This window comes from Phaenicophaeus curvirostris, chromosome 17 (genome assembly GCF_032191515.1).
Source record: "Phaenicophaeus curvirostris isolate KB17595 chromosome 17, BPBGC_Pcur_1.0, whole genome shotgun sequence".
Classification (NCBI taxonomy): domain Eukaryota; kingdom Metazoa; phylum Chordata; class Aves; order Cuculiformes; family Cuculidae; genus Phaenicophaeus; species Phaenicophaeus curvirostris.
The window spans coordinates 11,862,341-11,885,125 of record NC_091408.1 but is presented as its reverse complement, the minus strand read 5'-3'; the positions used below and the strand labels follow the sequence as shown (position 1 = coordinate 11,885,125).

The following is a 22,785-nucleotide window of genomic DNA, read 5'->3' as shown; positions in this document are numbered from 1 at the left end:
GATGTTGATTACCTTCCTGCCCAAGTTCAGCAGGAGATGAGATCGTTCTCGTGGTGTTCAGGGCAGGAGATGGCAGGCTTGGACGGCTGGCTTCCATATAGTTAACAAATGGTACTTGATATGTATGGCTGAAGAGAACGGCAGCCACCTCAGCATGCTGGGACGTGTCTGTGCTCCTGATGAAGAACCGTCCCGGTGCTGCAAGGAGAGTGACTCTGCTCATGACGTGATACAGATGGCTACTTTGACATTTTCAATCAAATGCATTGACAGGGCTTGTGTTGTGAAGCTGAAGGAGTCAAAATAAATGGGCCTTAAAAACAAAACAAAAAGTAAAAACAGACCTGGTGTGATTAAATGTATCCAATCTACTAGATGGATTTTCTGCTCTGCTGTGCAGGATGGTCTGTTCCAGGAGTTTCTCTGCATTTCATATTCTGCTTATGTAGGAATGTGAGACCTCTCCATTTAATGAGTTTGGTTGGTATCAAAAGTTACTCTGTGTCCTTCCTGCTGGAATGGGTATCGGGAAGGGGCCAGGGGATGAATTTCTGCATAAATCTCATGAGCGCAGAGCAACTGCTGCCCATAATGGGAGCCATCTGCTTCGTCCTGCTAGCACCACTAACACCCACAGCCCTCACAGAGGGTAAACGTACCTTTTGTGATGAGTCAATGAGATAAAACCATCCATCTTCCTTTATTGCTTATGCTCTGATGTGAGAAGCAAACCAAGGCTCAAGTGTAGGGAAGTGGGGCTGAGGGTTAAGGAGACCAGCTGGGTCAGTTAGACAAGATCCTTTTACCTGGGTCTCAGCGTGGGGTACGTAGCTGGGGAGCTGGACCTCCTTAATCTCAGTATCTACCTGCACTGCAAATAGATCTAATAGGTATATACAGGCTGGCTGTTTATGCGTCAAAAGGATGCCTCCAGCTGTGTCAGGCTGTATCAACACCATGGAGAGGCCATGGAAGGCTGAGGTTATTTTCCCATTAGAGCTTTTTCAAATATGTAAGTTTTATAATCTTTTTATTTCATCATTTGCCGCCCAGTGGGGGAGAGATGATCTTTGTGCATAAACGTGCCTGTTGCCGACTGTGCTGGGAAGGGCATGTGCAGAGATGCAGGCTGGAGGGTGGTGTGGAGAGCGGGCTCCTTTATCACAAGTCCGGAGTGGCTTTTGATGTGTAAAATTGCAGGCAGTGGCTCTAATTTGCACATCCCATGTTGGTGAGAGCACAGCAAGTGAAGAGATGCTGTTGTAATTAAGATTAGGGTTGGATCCGAGGCGCTGTGCCTGGCTGCGGTCATGCAGACAGCCACAGCGTTGCAAAAAGGCTCATTGCTGCCTAATGGCTTCAGGGAACCGCTACCCCCCACCTGTTTGAAAAATGGTACAATTTTTGAGGTCTGCAGGCTGATGAGGTGAAGACAGCAGCAGTGAGATGACCCTGTGACCACAAGCGCTTGGCACCGAGCCTCCCAGCAGAAACCTGGGGCTGGCATGCCCAGCAGGGGATGCTGGTACCCTGAAGGGGGTATTTGAAGCTGCGTGGAGGTGCATCAGGACAGTCCATCCTTCAGCTACCCAGTCACGTGTCCTTTCAAACAGATATGAGTCACAACAATGACACTTAGTACCCATGTTCTTCAAGGGAACGTTAAGAGGCACCCAAATATTATTTATTATCTGCAGCCTGCACATAAATCATCACTTCTGTCTGCACGAGTGCTGCACTGTCGTGGCTGGTGCTATCGGTCACAGCAAGAACCTTTGAGGCTTCTTGCTGCTCCTAGTTAGAGCTGGAAATGAGGACTCCTAATTAGGAACATGGTTGTTCACAGGAGATGCTCAGCCAAGCTTGGCCCTTGCCTGCCAAGCCTCGCTTCTGGGGGATGCCCTGCAGAATGAAAAGCTCCTTTCCCTGGCACCTCCCTGAAGCCCTCCGGCATCAACCTCACTTGCAAGAGCCTGGAGATGATCCCAAGCGCCCTAAATGCCTGCACTTAATGAAGCGCTCTCGCTGCAGCCTGCTGGGTCTCAGCGCAGCCTGTAGCTGGCCCACAGCTTCTCTCTCCCTTCAGTACGTGGTCCTGAGCTGCCCTAAGCACAGCAGAGTCTGAAAAACTGAAAGATTTGGGCAAAATTTTCCAAATGAGCAAATGGTTGGTGATATTTCAGCCAGGAAGATTTCCAGGCCTGGTTTGGGTTCACCCAGCCCCCCCCTTGCTGTGAAATACAGCAAACTGGAGGGATTTGCTGGGGCTGGATTTGGATGGGCTCTGGGGAGGCAGAAGATCTCATTACTGCAGGAGAGACGTGAAGTTTGGATCCCATTTTCCTCTGATCTGCCTGGGTAGGACCTAGACCATAGACCTCTCATCCTTCCTTCATGGGATGCCCATGCCCGGGGATGGGTAGCATGGGAACAGCAATGAAAAGCCTCTCACACCATGGTCTGTGAAGCGCAGTTACATGCTGCTGCCGGTGACCCAGCACTCACCTCCCTTTGCTGGCCCTGCCTCAGTTTCTCCATTGGTAAAACAGGACATGTGTGAGGTTTCTGTGGCATGAAAGTGCTCCCTATAGCAGCCGTGGAGTAAAAGGGACGTGTCTCCTGGGTGTGTGAGTGTTCACCTGGGTCATGCCACGTGAACAAGAGTGGTTGTGTGCTGCCTGCTGGTTCCTGGTGACTTACACAGCCCCAGCCGCATGCAGGCTTAGGAGGGAGCACCGAGTGTCTTCCCTGCAGAGCTGCATTACTGGTGGGGCAGGAAAGGGAATCCTCCCTGCTGGCAGCGGGAAAGAGCTGTGTTACAAACAGCAACCTGTCTCCTGGCGAGGAAGAAAAATAAACCCCGTACTTTTCCAATATCTCATCCGCTTGCACTTGACTCTGCACAACCAGCCCAGGGCAAAGCCTGGAAGCAGCTGGGAGGGGTTGAGCAAGGGCAGGCAAAACTGTTGGTATGTATACAAACCATAGCCGGTACCTACGTATCTGTTGGATGAAAGACGGGTTCACGAAAGGCAGGTCTAACCTGATCGCCTTCTATGACAAAGTGACTCGGCTGCTGGATGAGGGAAAGGCTGTGGATGTATCCTCCCGGACTTCAGCAAAGCCTTTGACACAGTTTCTCACAGGGTTCTGCTTCAGAAACTGTCACCTCTGGCCTGGACAGACGCACACGCTCCTGGGTGGAAAACTGGTTGGATGGGCCCAGAGAGTGGTGGGAAATGGTGTGAAATCCAGCTGGAGGCCAGTGACAAGTGGTGTCCCCAGGGCTCAGTGCTGGGTCCAGCCCTGTTCAATGCCTTTATCAATGACCTGGATGAAGGCATCGAGTGCACCCTTAGCAAGTTTGCAGATAACACTAAGCTGGGTGGAAGTGTCGATCTGCTGGAGGGTCGGGAGGCTCCAAAGGGATCTGAACAGGCTGGACCGCTGGGCTGAGACCAATGGCATGAGGTTTAACAAGGCCAAATGCCGGGTCCTGCACTTGGGGCACAACAACCCTATGCAGTGCTACAGACTAGGGGAATTCTGGATGGAAACTGCCTGGAGGAGAAGGACCTGGGGGTGTTGGTTGACAGCGACTGAACATGAGCCAGCAGTGGCCCAGGTGGCCAAGAAGGCCAATGGCATCTTGGCTTGGATCAGAAACGGCGTGACCAGCAGGTCCAGGGAGGTTCTTCTCCCTCTGGACTCAGCCCTGGTGAGACTGCTCCTCGAATCCTGTGTTTAGTTCTGGGCCCCTCACCACAAGAAGGATGTTGAGGCTCTGGAGCGAGTCCAGAGAAGAGCAACGAAGCTGGTGAAGGGGCTGGAGAACAGGCCTTATGAGGAACGGCTGAGAGAGCTGGGGGTGTTTATCCTGGAGAAGAGGAGGCTGAGGGGAGACCTCATTGCTCTCTACAACTGCCTGAAAGGAGGTTGTGGAGAGGAGGGAGCTGGGCTCTTCTCCCAGGTGACAGGGGACAGGATGAGAGGGAATGGCCTCAAGCTCCACCAGGGGAGGTTTACGCGGGACATTAGGAAAAAAATTTTCTCAGAAAGGGTCATTGGGCACTGGCCGAGGCTGCCCAGGGAGGGGGTTGAGTCACCTTCCCTGGAGGTGTTTAAGGGACGGGTGGACGAGGTGCTGAGGGACATGGTTTAGTTTGATGGGAATGGTTGGACTCGATGATCCGGTGGGTCTTTTCCAACCTGGTGATTCCATGATTCTATGAAGCATTGCAAAATCTCTGCTCTCAGGCTGTCCTTGGATATGGCAGATCTGCAGGTGCCAGCAAGCGCCTGGGAGACCCAGTGCTCCCAGTAGGAGAGCCAGGGAGCCACACGGGTGGTTTGCAGGAGGGGTGTGTGGCTGGAGGGGTGCGTGGGCCCTTGGCAAGAGGGGAGCTCAGTGCCTGCGTCCTTGTCTCTTGCTGTTGGTGGGAGCTAGTTATTGCTGTTTGCCCAACCACAGTGGTTTGGTGTCTATGCATTCAGTGCCGCATAATTTGGTGCAGCTTGTAATCCCTGAAGAGAGAATGGTGCATACAGAGGTGTGGATTTATTATTAATTAAAGTAGCGTTTGGGGCAGGAGAAGTGCTGGTAAAAAGTTCTGTGTTGCATAGTTCAGCTTGTTTGCCAGAATCAGGTACTGTATAATCGGAATCCCTCTGCAGATGAGTATAATCCGGGTTTTTGTTTGGTTTCTGCTTTGTTCTGGTTGTTTTCTGCAAAACTGCTTTGGTCACAGGTTGTGATTAACACCAGTTCTCACTGAAAGCAAAGTCATCCTGGTAGCCACAGGAAAATGCTCTAGACTAGCCAGAACAGGTTAAATTATTCATTTTGGTTAGTTTGTTTTAATAATTAAAGGATTTTTGTCATGTTTTGCAAATTGTCCAACACTCTGTAGTGATGCAGGGCTCTTTTTTTCTTATCTGCCGCTGTTCAGTGGGTATTTTTTTCCAGCTCGTACAGCCTGTGGGGTGCTCCTCCAGTACTGCTGCAGAGTTCCCGGTGTTCGTACCTGGGGGCTGGTCACCTGAGAATTACAATATTATTGCTTCCTTTGATTTAATAGCCTTGCTTATGAACAGAAGTCTCCTTTTTTTTCACCATTTGATAGTTGCCCACAGCATCAATAATTGTTCAAGACACTTCTACAGCTAATAGAAAGAACCTGTCAACAAGAAAAGCTCATTGCAGTGCTGCTGTTTGAAAGAGATTGCGGGAAGCAGCAAAGGAAACCAGGTAGCAAATGTGTTGTGTCTGCAGTCACATAGATCCAGGGACAGGAGACATAAGTGGGGCTTAATTCTCTCCCAAATGTACGCTCTATTTCACACCTCAGCACAGCTTCTGATTTAGGGCTTTCTTAATGTCACAGTATTTTCATTGCTAAAAACTAAATGGGAAGATGCAGCTCTGACCAGATCTAAAAGCTGCTGAGGTAAATACAGGGACTGTGGCTGTTGTTAGCAGCCCTTGGACCAGTCCTAGCACAAAGCACGGTGATAATAGCATTTGAATTCCCAGTTTGTGGACTAGACAATTTCTGCAATCTCTTGAAAAGGATATTGAGCCACGCTGTAAGCTTATTTAAACAAGCAGTCTGTGTCCTGAGGTTATCTTGAAAGCCAAGCCTACGTAGCTGGAGGGAAGCTTGATGCTACAAGGGGGAGGAAGGAAGCCACTGACCTCCAAGGTAATGAACGGAGAAGTGCAGCTGAGTTGATTTATCAGAATAAGATATTTCTGGCTGCTGTAAGCAGGGTAACAGTTAACTTGTCCTGGAGGTTCAATTCTGAAGCCTGGGGTGGAGGCTGAGAGCTGCAAGTGAGGATGCAGATGGGCCAAGGCAAACCCTGGTGTTACTGGTCATGATGCAGAGAGAAGGTAGGTCTGGAGTCCATCCTGGAGGAGACACTGTCCTAATAAAAGATCCAATAAATGGAGTTAGCGAGAGATTTGTTTTGATGTATAGCAGTCTATTCGGTTAGCTACCAGACATAGGGATTTTTTAATGACTGAAACTAAAAGAGCAGGAGCTCATCTCAGTGTGACTGGGAGAGAATATAGATTATCACCATTGTGTTCTCAATGCGTCATTGACTTTCCCTACGTACCATGAGCAAACGTGTCGTTTGGCTCCAATGAGACGGACAGGCTCATTAAGCAAAACCAGGCCCTCTAAAGTCACTCCCTACGAGAGCCTTGCTGGCTATGCTCACTTTGGTAAGGAGCAATTTGTACTTCTTTTAAAGGAATTAATCATTTTTTTTGCTCATCTTGGTCCCAATCCAGCTGGAAGATAGGGCTCTCTGGAAGTTCTTTGCACAGTCTGCTTGGGTGATGTCAACAGCCCCACATTGGATACTTGGAAGGCTTGAAGATTTTAACTAAATGTCTGAACATCTGTGTGCTGAGATGAATCAAGCCCCCAGAGAGCCAACCTTACTGAGCCCTGAGTGTCCCAACTCCCATGGTGGAGAAGGCTGAGAGAACCACCTAATGCAGGATCCCCCTAGGGCAAGGGACAGTAGCCACCCTCCGTGACCACCCTCCTGCTGTATGGATGAGACAAGGTGGTGGAGTGGCAGAAGCGAGGACTGGGGCACTCCCTATTCCCTCCACCCATCTCTAGCAGATGTTTCCTGAGGAATACTGTCCAGCTGGCTCAGCTCACAGCAGCCCCCTGGCTGCTTTGGACATCACCGAGTCTTGTGCAAAATCATCCAGGAAACCACTGACATTCCCATGTCCTGGACTCAGAAAACCCATGATTTGCAGAGTCTTGGCTTTGATGTTTCTTCATACAGAGAGGATGTGATTTCAGGGATGAGGCAACCTCTCACCGTGATTTATTGCACTGTGTTGAATAGGGAACCCTCTGCCCTGGCTACGTGTGGATGGTGGCCCGAGTACACAGCCTGGAGAGTTCTCCTAGATGTACAGATACTGTGAGAACTGTATCTGGTGACATTTAATTTAACCCTGTCATACCAGACCTGAGGTTAGGTATGATCCAGTCACACTGGTGAGCATGGTTGGAAAACACCAGCAGGTGATGCTAGTGGGGAGGAAGTGGGGGATGTGCTCCTCAGCTCTTGGTGGTTGTTGGGCTCCAGCACAGAAGGGAGCCAACATCCAGGAGAAACGCCTGCCTGCGGCTTATGTGAGCTTTCAACACTGCAGATCATCAGCTGCAGACCCTTGAAGAGCCATCCATGGCAGGTCCCACCGTTCCCTGTTGGTCCATCACTCATGATGGAGTTAGGCTTTTTCCTCCACCATGCTTGGCCACTGCCTATCATAGAATCACCAGGTTGGAAGAGACCCACCAGATCATCGAGTCCAACCATTCCTATCAAATACTAAACCATGCCCCTCAGTCCCAAGTTCGCTGTTCAGCTTAGGATCTGGCCAGTGGCTTCCATCACTAGGACAAGGTGCTGCCAGGGCAGCGCATCCCGTACCAGCTGCAAATAGCCTCTGACTACTCTTGCATGAAAGGAGCAGGTTAATTTTCATAAACCACATTAAGCAACGAGTTACATGGTTTAGAGCTATTTTTGCAGCAAGATAAAAGGATACTGATTTGGTCATTTACCCAACTTTCCATTACAGCTCAACAGCCTTTTACATACCAGGACTTTCTTCTTCCTAAATAACCAATTGATGAAAAAGGATGCTTCACTGTGACAAGCAGCATTATGTAAAACTAGGCCTGATTTAAGAACAAAAAAACTATTCCCATTGAAACTCCTTTTTGATGGTCACGTGGAGTTCCAATTACACACAATTTTTTTGCATTGTTCATTAGCTTTGAGTAGAAATTTTCAGGATGCGCTGAAAATCCTCCAGTGCTTGAAGGACTCCCTAAAGCCCCGGTGTATTAAATCTCCAGTGAGAAAAATACATGTTCATGTTGAAAATACAGGATAAACTGTACCTTGTTTATACGTTTTGTCACCTTTTCTTACTCTGAAAAGAAACCTACACCAGCTGCAGTAAATATTGTTCTGCACTGCCTTGTTCTGTCTTACTTCTATGGGTGGGAATTGGTTCTTTGATCTGCAGTTCAAAGAGGTTGAAAAAGCTGTTTCTGCAGTCTGCAGAGAATTTCCTTCTGCTTCTACAACATCTCTTTAAAAACTGTTTCTGGGAAGGCTTTTGGTATTCATCCAACCAAAGAGATCCTTACAGCTTGTGTAACATCAGCTGCAGAGTGGATGAAGTTTGCTTCCAAAGCATAAGAAATCTTCCGTGCCCACCTTACCTGGTGGAGGACATCATCCCTCCACACCTAGGAGAGTGGTAACACAAGCAGAGCCCTGCAGGCAAGACCTAATCACGTCCAATAAGACCTGCAGGCAGCCAAGTTGGCATCCAGTTGCTAGCTGTGCCGAAGCAGAGATGAGCACTAAACTGGATCCTTAATAACCTGGATGTCCCAGGTCAATGTCATTGAGCGGTGTGATTTGTCCCTTGCCAGGGACCTGCAGCCTTCAGGTCTTGTAGGTTGTGGCCTTTTGCAACGCTGCTGTTGTTAACGTAATCGAACGTTTAAAGCAGGGGGGAGGGAGAGGAAATCATTAGCAGCTGCATTAACTTCTACCCTGGATTCTGTGCACAGTATTCGCTCAAATTAAATAGCTGTTTAGATTCAAGTGACTCCTCTGGTGTGAACTAATGAAACCGGTCCCACAGTTCAGTGGTGGCATCAACTAAAATCCTGGTTGTAATCCAAATTGCATTTTTTTTTCTCCTAATGAATTAATCAGCTGATTATGTGCATGCGATAGCTCATTAGAGAAGTGTGTGGCAACCTTTGGAAGGAAGTTATTGGCTTTGTGTGGCCCGGAGGCCGTTACATTGCAGGAGCGTGCTCCTCGGGGTATTGCGGCACCATATGTGTTGCTCTAATTAATGGACGTTGTTCCTGGGGTCGTTTGAACTCAGGAAAATAACTGTAAAAATTTTACTACTGTAAACCTTCCAAAACTTGGAAGAAGAACTCAAACAGCCAAAAGCAATTTCCCTTTAATCTAGCTTGTGGTGGTGAGGACTTTTTGTCTTATTTTCTTTTATACTTTAAAAGCTTCCACCCTATTTAATGGTAGCTGCAGAGATAAAGTGAAGTGTAATTTGGAAATTAGTTCCGGGTGTTTGAGCTGTAGCTTTATTTTAGTAATCTGGGTCATTAATTTTGTTGAACAGTGTGTTTGGATTTTCTTACCCTGCATGTGCAATGCATGACTGCGCCCAGGGTATAAAGGGACTCCCAGCAGAAAAGGGAGCTTTCAAAGTCCTCTTTCCCCTGAGTGACCCTACAAAAACAAAGCCTGTTCCTCTGTGGCTGGCTGGCACGGGTGGCAGGAGGTAAGCAGTGGAGATAATGGTAGAATAGTTTGGGTTGGAGGGGACCTTGAAGATCATCCGTTTCCAGCCCCCCTGCCATGGGCAGGAACACCTCCCACTAGATCAGGACGATTAGATGAGCACCTGGTTGGTTTCTGCTCCTGCCACAGCCAGGGACATTGGCCACGGTGCAGAGAGGGACCTCGCTGGGGCAGCTCCTGCTGGAAAGCCAAGGGCCAGATCCAGGTGGGGGTAAGGGTTTAGGTTCTCAAGCCTGTGACTGCCCTTAAAATTTGGAAATTGGGATATACCAGCATTCTCTGCACATATTACAGATCTGGAGAGTCTCTGGAGGTGTGTGGAGTGGTGCTGGTGGCCATGGACCAGGGAGTGGTCACAACTGGCAGCCCTTTAGCAGAACTTTATGAGTGCTGCTTGCACCCCTGTCAGCAGGGATGTGAATTTAAACCCGATTTCCTCCTCTGACATAGCTGGGATAGGGATGGAGCCTGTCTGTGGGAGTCAGGATACTGGTGCAAAGCTCAGGGTCCAGTCTGGGAGAACTGGGGGTAAAGTTCTGCTCTTCTCTCCGCTTGGCAGTGTGCTGGGTAAACTGAGAATAATGATTTACACTCTGAGGAAAGGGTGTGTTACAAACTCTGCAGGATTAAGGCTGTTTTTTAACTCAGTATGTTTATGCAACATCAAGCAAAAAAACCCTCAGACCTTTATTTTTTGGGGCTAAGCTTTAGAAATGTGGTCATTATAATAATACACAGGCAGGCTGAAGCACAGTACTGGCTTGGGTAGACTTTTTCTTCTTATCCTCATTTCTGTTTTGCTATTTATCCTGTTTATCCTCTCCTTGTTATCCTGAACTAGTTTGTCATCTTGTAAATGCCAACCTATGACTCGTAAAAAGAAATCATCAGGAAGAAAACTTGCTGACTGAGTCTTTTCTCGGCCTGTGGCAGTTGAGTAAGCCCATCAGCTTATATAATATTAATATTTGTAAAAGCAAACCTACAGAGCTCATAAATCTTCCATAAAAGAGGGACAATATCTACATCTATTTTAAAATGAAGCAGGTAAGTAGGTACTAGGACAAAAGGGTATTGACTCAAAAGCTGTGGGTGGATGAAAGAAATGAAATTGTCACTTAAATTTGACAATTGGCTCTGCATAAGTGATACCAGAGGCTGCTGCTGGAGCTGATGTTTTGCTCTGGGTCATTGCTTGGCCCTGACTGTGGCCACAGCAGTGTTGATCCCCAGTATTCTATTCAAATAGGTTAAGGAGCGAAAAAAAAAGAGTCAAAAATTGAAGTGGAGCTTGTTGGAAGAGGAGATTTCAGTACCATTTGACCCAACTTTGTGCTTTCTCCAAAAAGGGGGGAAATGAAGAAAGATTCTGCAGTTCTGCATTCTGTTAACCATTTTTCAAGGCCAGAAGCAGCCGTTTCCCCGTTTGGCCACGCCACAGCAGGACAGGAAGCTGGACCAGAGAAAAAAAAATGAATCCAGCTTATATTTAGCCAACCGAGGGAGCAGGCTGCATCCAAATGCACACACTTAGCAGGTCCATGGAGGAATAACACTGCTGCAACTCAATTAACACGGTCCCTTTTCAAAGGAAAATTGTGCTTGGAAGCAATTGTTTCAAGAAATCTTGTACTGGGTACCATCCATGGTGGGATGGAAGGGGTAAAATCAAAAAGTTTAATGATTGTAGAGTTACATGGGAAGGATAAAGTTGGGGGGTTGGGGTTTGTTTTTTTTTTCTTTCTCAGATTTTTCTTAATTTCTTGTGTCGTCTGTGGGTGGCTGGTCATATGAAATCATGGCGGATGGGGCCTGGGCAGCTCCCAGAGAGCATCTGGTGCCTCAGTCCTCGGAGCTGAACACATCGCGATGACTTTTTCCCCACTGCTTAGAACATGGTGCAAGTCCCACCATCCAGAGTGGGTAGGGTGGGATCTCCAGCCCCACACTGGAGGAGAGCAGCGAAGCTGGTAAAGGGCCTGGAGAACAAGTCTGAGGAGCAGCTGAGGGAGCTGGGGTTGTTTAGCCTGGAGAAGAAGAGGCTGAGGGGAAACCTTATCACTGCCTACAACTACCTGAAAGGAGGCTGTAGAGAGGTGGATACTGGTCTCTTCTCCCAAGCGATGGGTGATAGGACAAGGGGCAATGGCCTCAAGCTGCACCAGAAGAGGTTCAGATTGGACATTAGGAAAAATTTCTTCACTGAAAGGGTAACTAGGCAGCAGAGGCTGCCCAGGGAGGTGGTGGAGTCACTATCCCTGGAGGTGTTTAAAAGACGGGTAGATGAGGTACTTAAGGATATGGTTTAGTGGCAGATATGGTTGGACTCGATGACCTCAGAGGTCTTTTCCCAACCTGGTGATTCTATGATTCTATGAACTAGTGAGAGGTGTCCCTGCCTATGGCAGGGGGGTTGGAACTAGATGATCTTTAAAATCCCTTCCAACCCAAGCCATTCTATGATTCTATGCTGGGTTGCTGTTTTGTCCGTAAATATACCAGCTGTGGTTTCTAAGGGTACGTGTGTGCCTGTCTTCTGCTCAGCACTGAGCGGCATGAGGGCTTTTGTTGGCAGCTGTGTTTATCTGGTGCAGTGGAGGGGAGGTGCCAGTGGATCTATGCCTTTGAATATATTTGCCAAGCACGCAGTTGTTTGATTTTTTAGGTTTTTTCTTTCTTCTTTTCCTGGCCCTGAGAACAATGGGAAGCCTTTAAATCACTATTGCTCGGTGGTGGAGCTCGATCTGAACATTCATAATGAATTTGACTTGGTCTCTCCAGCTTTGCCAGCTCCCAGCACTGGAGGAGACGTGCAAGTTCACTTTTGGCGATGGTGGTGACCTGTTGGCTGGGTCTGGCCTGGCAGCTCCACGTGGTTGAGGATGGAGTTTCCAGTGTCAAACAGGACCAACAGATGGGAGACCATAGATTTCTATTGCAAGTATTTTATAGATGAGGCACAATGAGGTGATTCTCACAAAAACTGAGTTGGGATGCCATGACCTTCAGACTGAGGAACATACCCCAGGCCATGGCATGAGTTATGTACTGCAGCCACACTCATTCTCAGCTCATCTCAGAGCTGGAAAACAGTCAGATGTTGGCTCAATCTGAATTTTTTTTGGTGGTGCAGTTTTATTCCTTTCAAAACAGGGAGTTGCTGAAGCTGAATCCTCTCATGGGGAGAGGTCAATTCATTTAGCACAGCATATTTTTAAGGAAAAAATTTTATTGGACCCACTCAGGCAAGAAATATGTTCAAAGAATTTTAGCATTCAGCTCAAATCACTATTTCATCTAAACATTTTGGGCTAATGAGAGTTGAGAAAAAAGCTTTTTTTTTGTTAAAAAAAAAGTGGAAATGAGAAGGGAACATGCAAAGTTATCACAGTGGAAAATGTTTTCATATTTTTCATTTCTGGGAGTTTGAGTTTAGCTTTTGTCCTAATTAAGGACATGAAAATGTCTCAAAAGCTTTCACAGGGCACACAGATAATTAGCCAGACAATGTCTGCTGGTCTTTCTCATCTTCAAATCCAGCTGCATTTTCCCTAATGAAATTTTCTGCCACAGCAAAGGTGGAATGTGAAAGTTCAATATTATGGATCAGCTTAGCTTGCAAGGAGAGAGGAAACCGGCCAGAACCTGTATTTGGAGAAGAGATGACTGAGAGCAGTATCACTAGATCTAAAAAATTATGGAGCACCTGAGTAAGGCATGATAAATGTGATTGTCTACAGGAAAAATCACATGCAGGAAAATCAGGTGAAGGGCATGTGATATCTCTCCATCCCTTCTTTAGGCAATCCCGATTGGCTTTAGGATATCCAGTTATGTTTGTGCTTTTCCAGTCCCTGTGGATTAAGAATGAGAGAAGATCTTGCCCTGGCTGCAGCCAGAGCAGCAGGATCTTTGCAGGACCTCACTGTGCCTTTGTTCTCCCCAGCCTTTTGCTGCCACCTCCATCTCCAGGAGGATCTGAGCAAAGCTGAGTTATGTACATCTCCGGCGTAGCATTAGATCCGCTGTTACTAGAGAATAAATGACAGTGTCTCCATGGCTGGGGATAAAACCAAATTAACCCCCACCATCCTCAGCAACTGATGGGCCGGCTGCTGAGCCCTGCGTCACAGCTGATTTCTCATGAAGAATCAGGGATGAATTGTATTTCTAATTTCTGTCACAAATGTTTTGGCTATGCAAAGAGACAAACAGGAGCAGAGAGAGAGCACTTGGTCTAGCCTTCAGCCCAATGGTGAGGGAAGGCAGCAATGATGCTAACGCTCTCCTAGCCGGGATGGTGGCTGATGGAGTTGTGCTTTTGCACTAAGCAGCAAGAAATGGCCATATAAGCTGCTTTCTCTGGCTCTAACAAACCATCAGAGGTGAATTGCTAGTGAGTAACCTGGCACCTGCATTTCCCAAAGGAGAAACATACTAACAGCAGGCAGATCTGTTGTAAAGTTCTGTAAGTGTGACATTGTTTAATTGGGTTTGCTAGAGGGGGAGTGAAGATGAGGGACTGCAGACATTAGGAAGAAATTCGAGGCATTAGGAAGGAATTCTTCACAACAAGGGTGGTGAGGCACAGGTTGCCCAGGGAAGCCGTGGCTGCCCCATCCCTGGAGGTGTTCAAAGCCAGGTTGGATGGACCTTGAGCAGCCTGATCCAGTGGGAGGTGTCCCTGCCCATGGCAGAGGGTTGGAATTAGATGATCTTTAAGGCCCCTTCCAATTCAAACCATTCTATAATTCTCTGTCATGGCATTCAGAGTGGCTGCTGCAGGTGACACTGAGCAGAGATGTTGGAATTGTAGCGATAAGCAGGTACCGATTTTCGGCACTAATCTGACTGCAATAAATTTGTGGCATATTGACCGTGGTGGAAGTCTAGATCAATATCAGTCTTCAAGAGGCTCAATAGATTAATGTTTCTTTAATACAGATAAAGAAAATAGAGGATAGGTGTTTATGGTGTTCCCTGCATGTGGTATTATTATTCTTTGTTGATCCTTCTGCTGAGGTAGGGGAGAGGAGCGGAAGCGAGAAGGAAGTTAAGAAAGGATTTAGAGAGATATTTCACCAGACATTTAAAAAGCAGTTGTAAGAAGGAGATTTACGGTGTTTTCATCAGTTTTAGGCTGAAAAGAGAAAGAGAAAAATCTTCGTAAAAATGTATTGCCCTTTGAAAGACACATTCTTATGAGGTAGTGGTCTTGGGTTTAATGAGCTGCCTGTGGCAGGAGAATCACTGGCATGTGGCCATGCTGGTTTAGGCTTCTGCAAAGAGGGTTGTGTGGATGTTTCACAGGTCACTGTTAGTTTCTGGTGGTAGAGATAGCCACGACTGTCTCTAAACACTTTAAGACAATATAGAAATGCTGGAGAGGAGGACATAGAGAGAAAAGCTGTTTCTTTTCTCCTCTTAAATAAATTGGTGGCTCCTGTTGGGGCTACAGGTGACTGAGGTTTCAGCTTCACTATCCTGCCAGTCTGGCATTTCTGGTGCTGCTGGGGTGAGCCTGACTCAGCTGATTTATCCCCTTGAACAAATAATCCAAAGTTGAGAAACCTGTAGCTATTATCAAAATCCCACTATCAATGGGATTTTCTCACAGTGCTTTTTAAAAATCCAATTATGGCTTTTTTTTTAAATGATGAGGGCCATCAGTCACCAGGAGTGACTTTCAGGTGTTGGCCAGATTTCAGAGGAAGCCTGTTGAAGGGTTTTTCTCCACTCCCTGTCCCTGAACCCCTCCGTGCTGCAGTGGGAAGGCAACAAGACTGCTGGCAAACAGCTGGGTCTCACTGGGCTGGCATTTTAGTTCCTAGAAGCTGAGACTCTGCAGCCGCAGTGCTTGTGTTGCCTGGAAACTAGTGGGAAGGGACCAAGCCAATGTCCCTCAGTGGCCTCTGAGAAAGCAGCTTGGCATGTTGCATCTCCATGTCATTTTTCTTTAGAGAGCTCAGTTTTGTGTCAGTGCTGAGATCATCCCCTCCAGATCTTGGATGACTGTGTGGCTTGCAGTGGGGTCAGACACTTCATGATTGAGTTTAATTCCAATCAGAATCCTGGAGTTGTGAACGTCAAGGCAGAATAAGCTAGCTTCAGGCTATCAGGGTGCATTGAGGGGACTTTGACTACAGGGTTGTCCTTGTCCCTGTGTCCCAGCTCATCTCCACCAGCTGACTGGAGCCTCTGCCAAGCATTTTGTGCACTGTCATCCCAAAGCTCGGCCGTCCTGACCATGCATGGACAGGAAAGCAGCAGGAGGTCACAACAGGTTGATTAATGTCACAGTAGGGGGATGGCATTGTGGCAGGTTGGCTGAAGGGACCTGGAGAGCAGGCACAGCCCTGATGCTGGCATGGGGACATAAGGGGAGTTACAAAGGGCACTTGTCCATGGAGGTGTTCCCAGTGCCGGTAGAGAAGAGGAAGGGTCCCCTCCTCTGTCCCTGATGTGGGAGAGGTCACAGTACCCAGATGTGGCCTTGTTGTGGCACCTAGGGGGACAGGAGAAAGTGTAAAGCGCAGCGCGTATGGTCAGAGAGGTCCAACCAGGACAAAGTTGGGTGAAACTTCTTCTCTGGAGTGAGTCCAGAGAAGAGCAATGAAGCTGGTGAGGGGGCTGGAGAAAAGGCCTTATAAGGAGCATCTGAGAGAGCTGGGGGGGTTTACCCTGGAGAAGAGGAGGCTGAGGGGAGACCTCATTGCTCTCTACAGTTACCTGAAAGGAGGTTGTGGAGAGGAGGGAGCTGGCCTCCCAAGTGACAGGGGACAGGACGAGAGGGAATGGCCTCAAGCTCCACCAGGGGAGGTTTAGGCTGAATATTAGGAAAAAATTTTTTACAGAAAGGGTCATTGGGCACTGGAACAGGCTGCCCAGGGAGGTGGTTGAGTCGCCTTCCCTGGAGGTGTTTAAGGCACGGGTGGACGAGGTGCTGAGGGACACGGTTTAGTGTTTGATAGGAATGGTTGGACTCGATGATCCGGCGGGTCTCTTCCAACCTGGTGATTCTATGATTCTATGAAACCCAGCTGCTCTGCAGCATCAGCCAGAGGTCAGCAAGATTCCTTTGTTGGACCCAGGGACCCTCCCCAAGACCCCTATGGGGTCCCACTGGAATTGAGGTCCCGAGAAAGCTGCCATTGCCTGGCCCTCGTGATGGGCAGTTTTCCTCCCCTCACTGGGCTAAGCCCTGCAAAAAAGTTTCCAGTAAGAGCTGCCAGCGTCCGAGGGGAGAAGCGAAGGCAGCTGTGTGACCCTCAGGTTGGGGCTACGCTGCTGCTGCTACCAAAGATGTTCTGCAGCTGGATGGGAAAATGAGATGTCACCCTTGGAATGAGCAAAGGCCATCGGATCCTGTTACTGAAGTGATGTGTACGGATCCATTTGTTAGCAGAGACCAGGCAGTTCGATGGGGAAGCCAGGCATAAACATGTAAATGGGAAAAGTATTTCCAAGCAGAACGGACAGGACCTTCAGAGCATGTTTCCCTGTGTCTACGTTTCTTTCCTTTTCTCATCCTCCCTCCTCCTTGTTTAACAGGACTGGCTGACAAAATTTGGGTATCTGCCTCCTCCGGATCCCGTCACAGGACGACTGCAGACGCAGGAGGAGCTCACCAAGGCCATCACTGCCATGCAGAGGTTCGGGGGGCTCGAGATGACGGGGGTCCTAGGTCAGTGGCTCATGATTATTCCTCTCTCCTGGGCAGAAAGATGCAGGGACAGCGTCCAGGTCAGGGATAGAGGGGGCACTCAGTGCTGAGTTGTGGAGTAGCATCATCTCCAGGAAAAGCTCACGCGGGTGTAACATACGGCCCAGTTTGCAGCTGTAAGAGTAATTACATGGCTCAGATGCTTTGTTGCCTTGTGCTTTCAAGAACCTGAGGCAAGCAATTATTTCACCAGACCCACATACCCTTGGGGTTCCCGTTGTGCTTAAAATAGCTCTTGGTGTGCTCAAAAAAAATAAAAAGAAAAAAGACGAGAAATAAAAGACGGAGAAACCAAGGCTGATAGGTTGTCCTGTTCAAAGCCTGAGTTGCAGCATCACAGAGTTGAACACAAATCCTGATTAAGCCTCCCAGTCTGTATATATGGATATTCTGGGTTCTTCAGCGCAGGGGAGAGAGGAAGATGGTGTTGCGTTACCCAACTCTGCTCTCTCCTGTCCATGGTGTGTAGAGCCACAAGGTGCCTGCAGAGCCAGTGTGGGTCTCCTTGCCTCTCTCTGAGCAGCCAAGAGCCCCTCAGCCACCCCAGCTTCTCCACTAGCTGATGAGACAGGGCGGTGGGTGGCTTCTGCCTGACGTGGCTGCCACATCTGGCTTGGAGGGAGCAGTCCAAGGCCAGGCTGATGTGACACAAGTTCTGCGGCATGGCCGGGGTCATTCCTCTCAACGGCCTCATTGAGGGAAGGAGAAAGCCAGCATTATCCTAGCCCTTGGAAGAGTCCCTGTCTGCCCTCCTCCTCTCCTTGACGCGTGGCTGTGACCCCCTCACCATGTGGCCAGCTTGCTTCCGCTGCTTAGGACAAAATTAACAACAAGCTGCTAATTAGTTGGCCGGTCTCTGCCCACCATCCACCAGTCTCCTGGAGCAGCTGCCTGAGCGGCCACTGGCTGCATCCCATTGCTGTGACTTGCCCTCTCTGCTCTTAATTGAGCGCATGCAATTATTTCTGTCCCACATCATCACAAACTGGAGGAGGCCTGGGAGCAAGGACGGCCTTCTGAATGCATTTTCATTTTCATTTTTGGAGGGGGTGTTTGAAATAGGCCTGAGGGGGCTGCCCTGGGCAGGTCACAGATGTAGGTTTGCATCTGAAAACAATTTGAGTAAAGAGGTAAAACCAGCTTGGAAAATGGGTGAATGAACTGCCTCTCAGTACATGATAATAGGGACTTTAAGCTTTCATTCAGTTTTAAAAATAAATAAGAATGAATATGAACGTTTTCCAAATGAGCTCCAGAGATATAGTTTATTTACAGGCAGGCGTCTCTCTGCTTTGCTAGGGGAATAATGGGAAATTCAGCAAGAGAGAATGAAATGGAATAACTAAAAATTTTATGTTTTAAAATATACTCCAAAGCCAGCCACAGGTGGTTTTCCACACATATTTTCAAGATCTGTAAAGTGTCACACAAGCAGTAACCTGCTGCGTTGTGTTTTCTCTTGAAATCGATAAAAGTGTCCAATGATGCTAACAGGAGAGCTAGTGCCTAACACCCCACTGTGGGAGGTCATCTCCCTGACCTCCTGGCAGCCCCTGCTGGTGGAAGCTTTGAAGAAATGGGCTTTCAGCGGGAATTGCTGCCTTTGGTGGGTACAACCGTGATGTGGAGGGGGCTCTGCACCCCATGGTGTCACCACGTGTGATGCAGGTGCCGTGCCCCAACAGGCTTGTGGGCATTGCCTTTCACTCCCCTGCTGCATCCTCAGCACTTCCCTTCCTGTGTCCCTATCCTCCCTGAGATTTCTTAGCCCACCATTCCTGTGATTTCTATTTTTTTTTCCTATCCCTAGATGAAGCCACACTGGAGCTGATGAAGACCCCTCGCTGCTCTCTTCCCGACCTTGCTGCTGCGGAGACCAGGAGGAAGCGATTTGTGCAGGCAGTCACCAAGTGGAGCAAAAGAAACTTGTCTTGGAGGTAGGGGTTCATCTTCCCCTACTGAAAAGCTACAATGAAGGATTGATAACACATCAACCTGGGCTAAATACGGCTTTGTGATGATTCTTAGGGTGATGTGCTAAAACACATCCCTCTGTGCTCCTAGGACCCTACAGACTTCGTTTAAACACTTTTTCTGTCAATCTCAGCCTTGACTTTCTGGTCCTGCTTGGCCATCAGCTGAGAATGGCATGGATTTGGCCAGCAGATTAGCTGGGAGCTTTTTACTGCAGCAGAGCGGTTAGAGCAGCCTTTCTCCTAAGTTTATTGGGACTTTGCACTTTCTCAGGCAGCTGCAACAAACTTGGCCCAGCACAGGTCAAGCTCCTCTTGCCTGACCTGAACCCAGGGATTGATAGCATTTTTTGGGTTATAGAGTCGGGGATTTGGTCCATGTTTCAGCACATCCTCCTAAACCTTTCTTGTCAGAAGAGGTAAACATAATTCAGCCATTAGTTTCAGTAAAAAACTGGTTTGATTCATGGATGGCCACATTGCTCTCTACAACTACCTGAAAGCTGGTTGTAGAAAGGCAGGTGTTGGTCTCTTCTCCCAAGCAGCAGTCAATAGGACAAGAAGAAATGTCCACAAGTTGCACCAGGGAGAGTTTAGATTGGATATTAGAGAAAATTTCTTCACCAGAAGGGTTGTCGAGCATTGGAACAAGCTGCCCAGGGAAGTGGTAGAGTCACCATCCCTGGAGGGATTTAAAAGATATGTGGATGTGGTGCTTAGGAATGTGGTTGTGTGGTCGAGTTGGCACTGTTAGGTTGGACTTGATCTTAATGTTCTGTTTCAACATAAATGATTCTATGGCTTCTTATAGTGAAATAACCCACATTATACAAGCTCTGTCTGTCCCCCTGTCAACTTTATTCCATCTTCACAGGTAAAAGGAATAAACTTCACATTTTGAAGAGGAAAAAAATCCCTTTGGGTGAATCAGTAAAACCTGCCCTGACGTCCCTGACTCTGGCAGCTCCTCCAAGTGAAGGTGGGCTGTACAAACCCAAGCTCTGTCCCACGGCAGGGCAGGCGTGCTGCCTGGGTTTTGTGGTCAGGAGATCCCAGCACTGCTGCTACCACCAGGGCTCTGGCTGTGCTGGCACAGTGTCTGCAGACCCAGGCTGGAGCAAAGCATGAAAAGGAAGCAGGATTGTGCTGTTCTGGTGGTAGCAGCCCTTGGATACCCCCACCCCGGGTTGCTCAGAACCTCATGAGGCTCATGAGGCTGTGGCAGAGTTTGCCATAAAATAGAGGTTTAGGTCTGAGACGATTTTATAGGTATGATAAAAAAATTCCATCTCCTGACAAAACTCATTTCTGCTTTTTATTCTTTCATTCTTTCCAAGATCTTGGCTTTTGTTCAAGAAAGGGCTCTATTTTATAGCTGGAGGTTGTATAAGCCAGCCAATGTAGCATTAGAGAAACTCCAACATAGTATTTACATCCACTACTTGAGATTAAAATCGCGTTTTTGAAACTGCCATGAAAATCTGTCAATAGGCACATAAAGTTTTACACACTTACCTTTTACACATTGATTGAAGATTTTAAGAAAAAAAAGAAAACAAACCCATGTGTTTAAAAATTCCAAGCTGAAATAAACGGGTAAGCAAAGCTGTGTGGAAGGGTGATATTGAGATGGGCATCTGCACTGATGTGCAGGTGGTGTCTGGCAAACAAAATTTTATAGGCATGCATGTTGCTCAGGTTTCTTCTTTTTACCCTTGAGTATGGCCAGTCTTTGGGACCAGAGGGTTTAGGGGACAAAACAGCACAGGCTGCATCCTCCACAGCTTCAGTGGTGGCATCAGAGCATCCCAGTACAGCATTGGAGCCTCCTGGTGCAGCATCAGGCACACGCGATCTTCTGTGGCTGATCTCCAGGCAGGAATTTTCCAGATTATTACAACATATAAATATTTTTTCATGGGAATTTTTTTTGAGGGGGGGCACACATGTATCAGGGCACTTGGTAGGTGGTGGGATAGGTTTGGGATGCAGCTGGAGCAGGGAGCAGCGTGCTGCGGATGCCCTCTGCTGGCCTCGGCACCAGGAGCTGCTTACAGCGAGTTCCCCTCCTGTTTGCAGCCCTTTTATTCTTTTGCTAGTTTTGCTTTGGTGCTTCTGGTTATGCCCCACAGAAGGGAGTTCATAGCTGGCATCTGTGCCTCTTCCCAGGTGCTTGCTGTCTCCTTGCAGTCATGGGAAATGCAGCATCAGGGCCATGCCCCCTCTCTGCATGCTTTGAACTCCCTGGGGCAGAGGGAAGCCTCTGAAGCCCAGCTTTCTAAATTTCCCTGGTTGTTTATTGCTCACATCTCAGCCCTGTGCTGAACAGAGCTGACATTCATCCATCTTTAGTTAAGGACGAGTCCCTAGTGGCACTTTATCACAGCTGCAGTCTTTGAAACTGTGATGCTCGGGGCACAGGGTGCTGGAGCTGAAGCAAATGCAAGCAGCAGGGGAGCAGGAATGTCTGTCAGTCGCTGCCTACCTTTGCTGCAAGCATCCTGAGCCCACCTGTGGCAGAGGTGTGCCTCTGCCTGAGCCCAGAAGTGGATTCACCGAGGCACTGAGAGGTGGCTACTGGGCAGGTACCACTGGGTAGATGTGTGCAACTTGGGGTAACCCCTGGTAATGTGGTCCCATCCCCACAATGGACCTGATCCTCATGCTTTCCTTCTCTAATCCCCTGAGCAGCTGCTCCTCTCACAGCTGATTTCCCCTTGTTCTTGTCCCAGGGATGGATTATTCCCATTGCCAGGCTGCAGGAAGCTGTTTGGAGATACGTATAATAAAGGGCAGGAAAAGGATTATCACCTAAAAACGTCTGATAATTTCTGCAACGTGCTGGTAGAACAGTGGTGAGAGGGGCAGTGGGGGGTGCAAACACCCCCACTGCTTTCCTCCTGTTGCATTGGGTTTTGCAGCAGTGCTGGGATAGCACCAAATTGGGGCCATCGTGCCGCTCTGGCCCCAGGCAGGTGGAAAAGCTTCTGTGCCACAGCAGCTATCATCCATCCCTTCAATTGTTGCCTCTTCCTCCAGCCTAGAAAAATCAATTTGGGTTTATCAGGCAATCCTTAGCTTGCTGTGTTTGGTAGTTATCAGCATTTATTTTATTTCTCTGTGGTTTCAGGGCTGCAGAAGGTGAAGGAGTGCTTTCATTAACCAGCAATTGATTTCTCATACATCACTAATACTCTTCCACTTTTACCTTTGGGAGGACAAAACCAGAAAAGGAACCTGGAAATCAAAACATCCCTTGGTGCAGGTGCCCCTTCTTAGCAGAGACAGATGAACCCTCTCTGGCCTCTACTTATTAACAGGCTTGGACCCAAAACTCTTCAGGATGGGACAAGTGAAGGAGAGGACCTCGGGGACATGTGAAGGACTGGCAGCAGCTGTGTGAAATTCAGCTTTTATTCATGTCTGTGGTAGTGCTGCTGCCTGGGCGAGCCCTTAAAGCAGAGCAGAGATGTTCTCCTCACCATCCAGCTGTGCTGCTTACAACCACGCACTGCTCGGCAGCTGCTACTTCAAGCAGCGTGGCTGATGTTGCCATGCACCGCTCCATCCACCTCAGGAACCTTGGGGTGTCCCAGCATGTGGCTTTGTGGAGGGCTCAAGGCTGCGTTGATGGGGTAACCAGAGCAGGACTGAGCAGCTCTGTCCTCATCACCTTCCCAGTGGCTTGGC

General features: G+C 48.2%; 2 protein-coding genes across 8 annotated transcripts in view; both read left to right on the top strand.

Annotated features, from left to right (window-relative positions):
- The window catches only part of MMP17 (matrix metallopeptidase 17), a 69,897-nt gene that overhangs the window by 27,760 nt on the left and 19,352 nt on the right, over window positions 1-22,785 (top strand). For 6 of the 7 annotated variants that reach the window (XM_069870771.1, XM_069870775.1, XM_069870772.1 and 3 more), the window contains exons 2-3: window positions 16,951-17,083; window positions 18,933-19,059. In XM_069870771.1, the coding sequence (XP_069726872.1) occupies window positions 16,951-17,083; window positions 18,933-19,059 (260 nt within the window). Of the gene's footprint in view, window positions 1-974; window positions 1,013-16,950; window positions 17,084-18,932; window positions 19,060-22,785 lie in introns of those variants that run through there. The other variant, XM_069870776.1, reaches the window with a different exon arrangement.
- The window catches only part of ULK1 (unc-51 like autophagy activating kinase 1), a 138,484-nt gene continuing 125,434 nt past the window's right edge, over window positions 9,736-22,785 (top strand). Inside the window, exon 1 of the mRNA XM_069870765.1 lies at window positions 9,736-9,748. The gene's annotated coding sequence lies outside the window, so the exon portion shown is untranslated. The remainder of the gene's footprint in view (window positions 9,749-22,785) is intronic.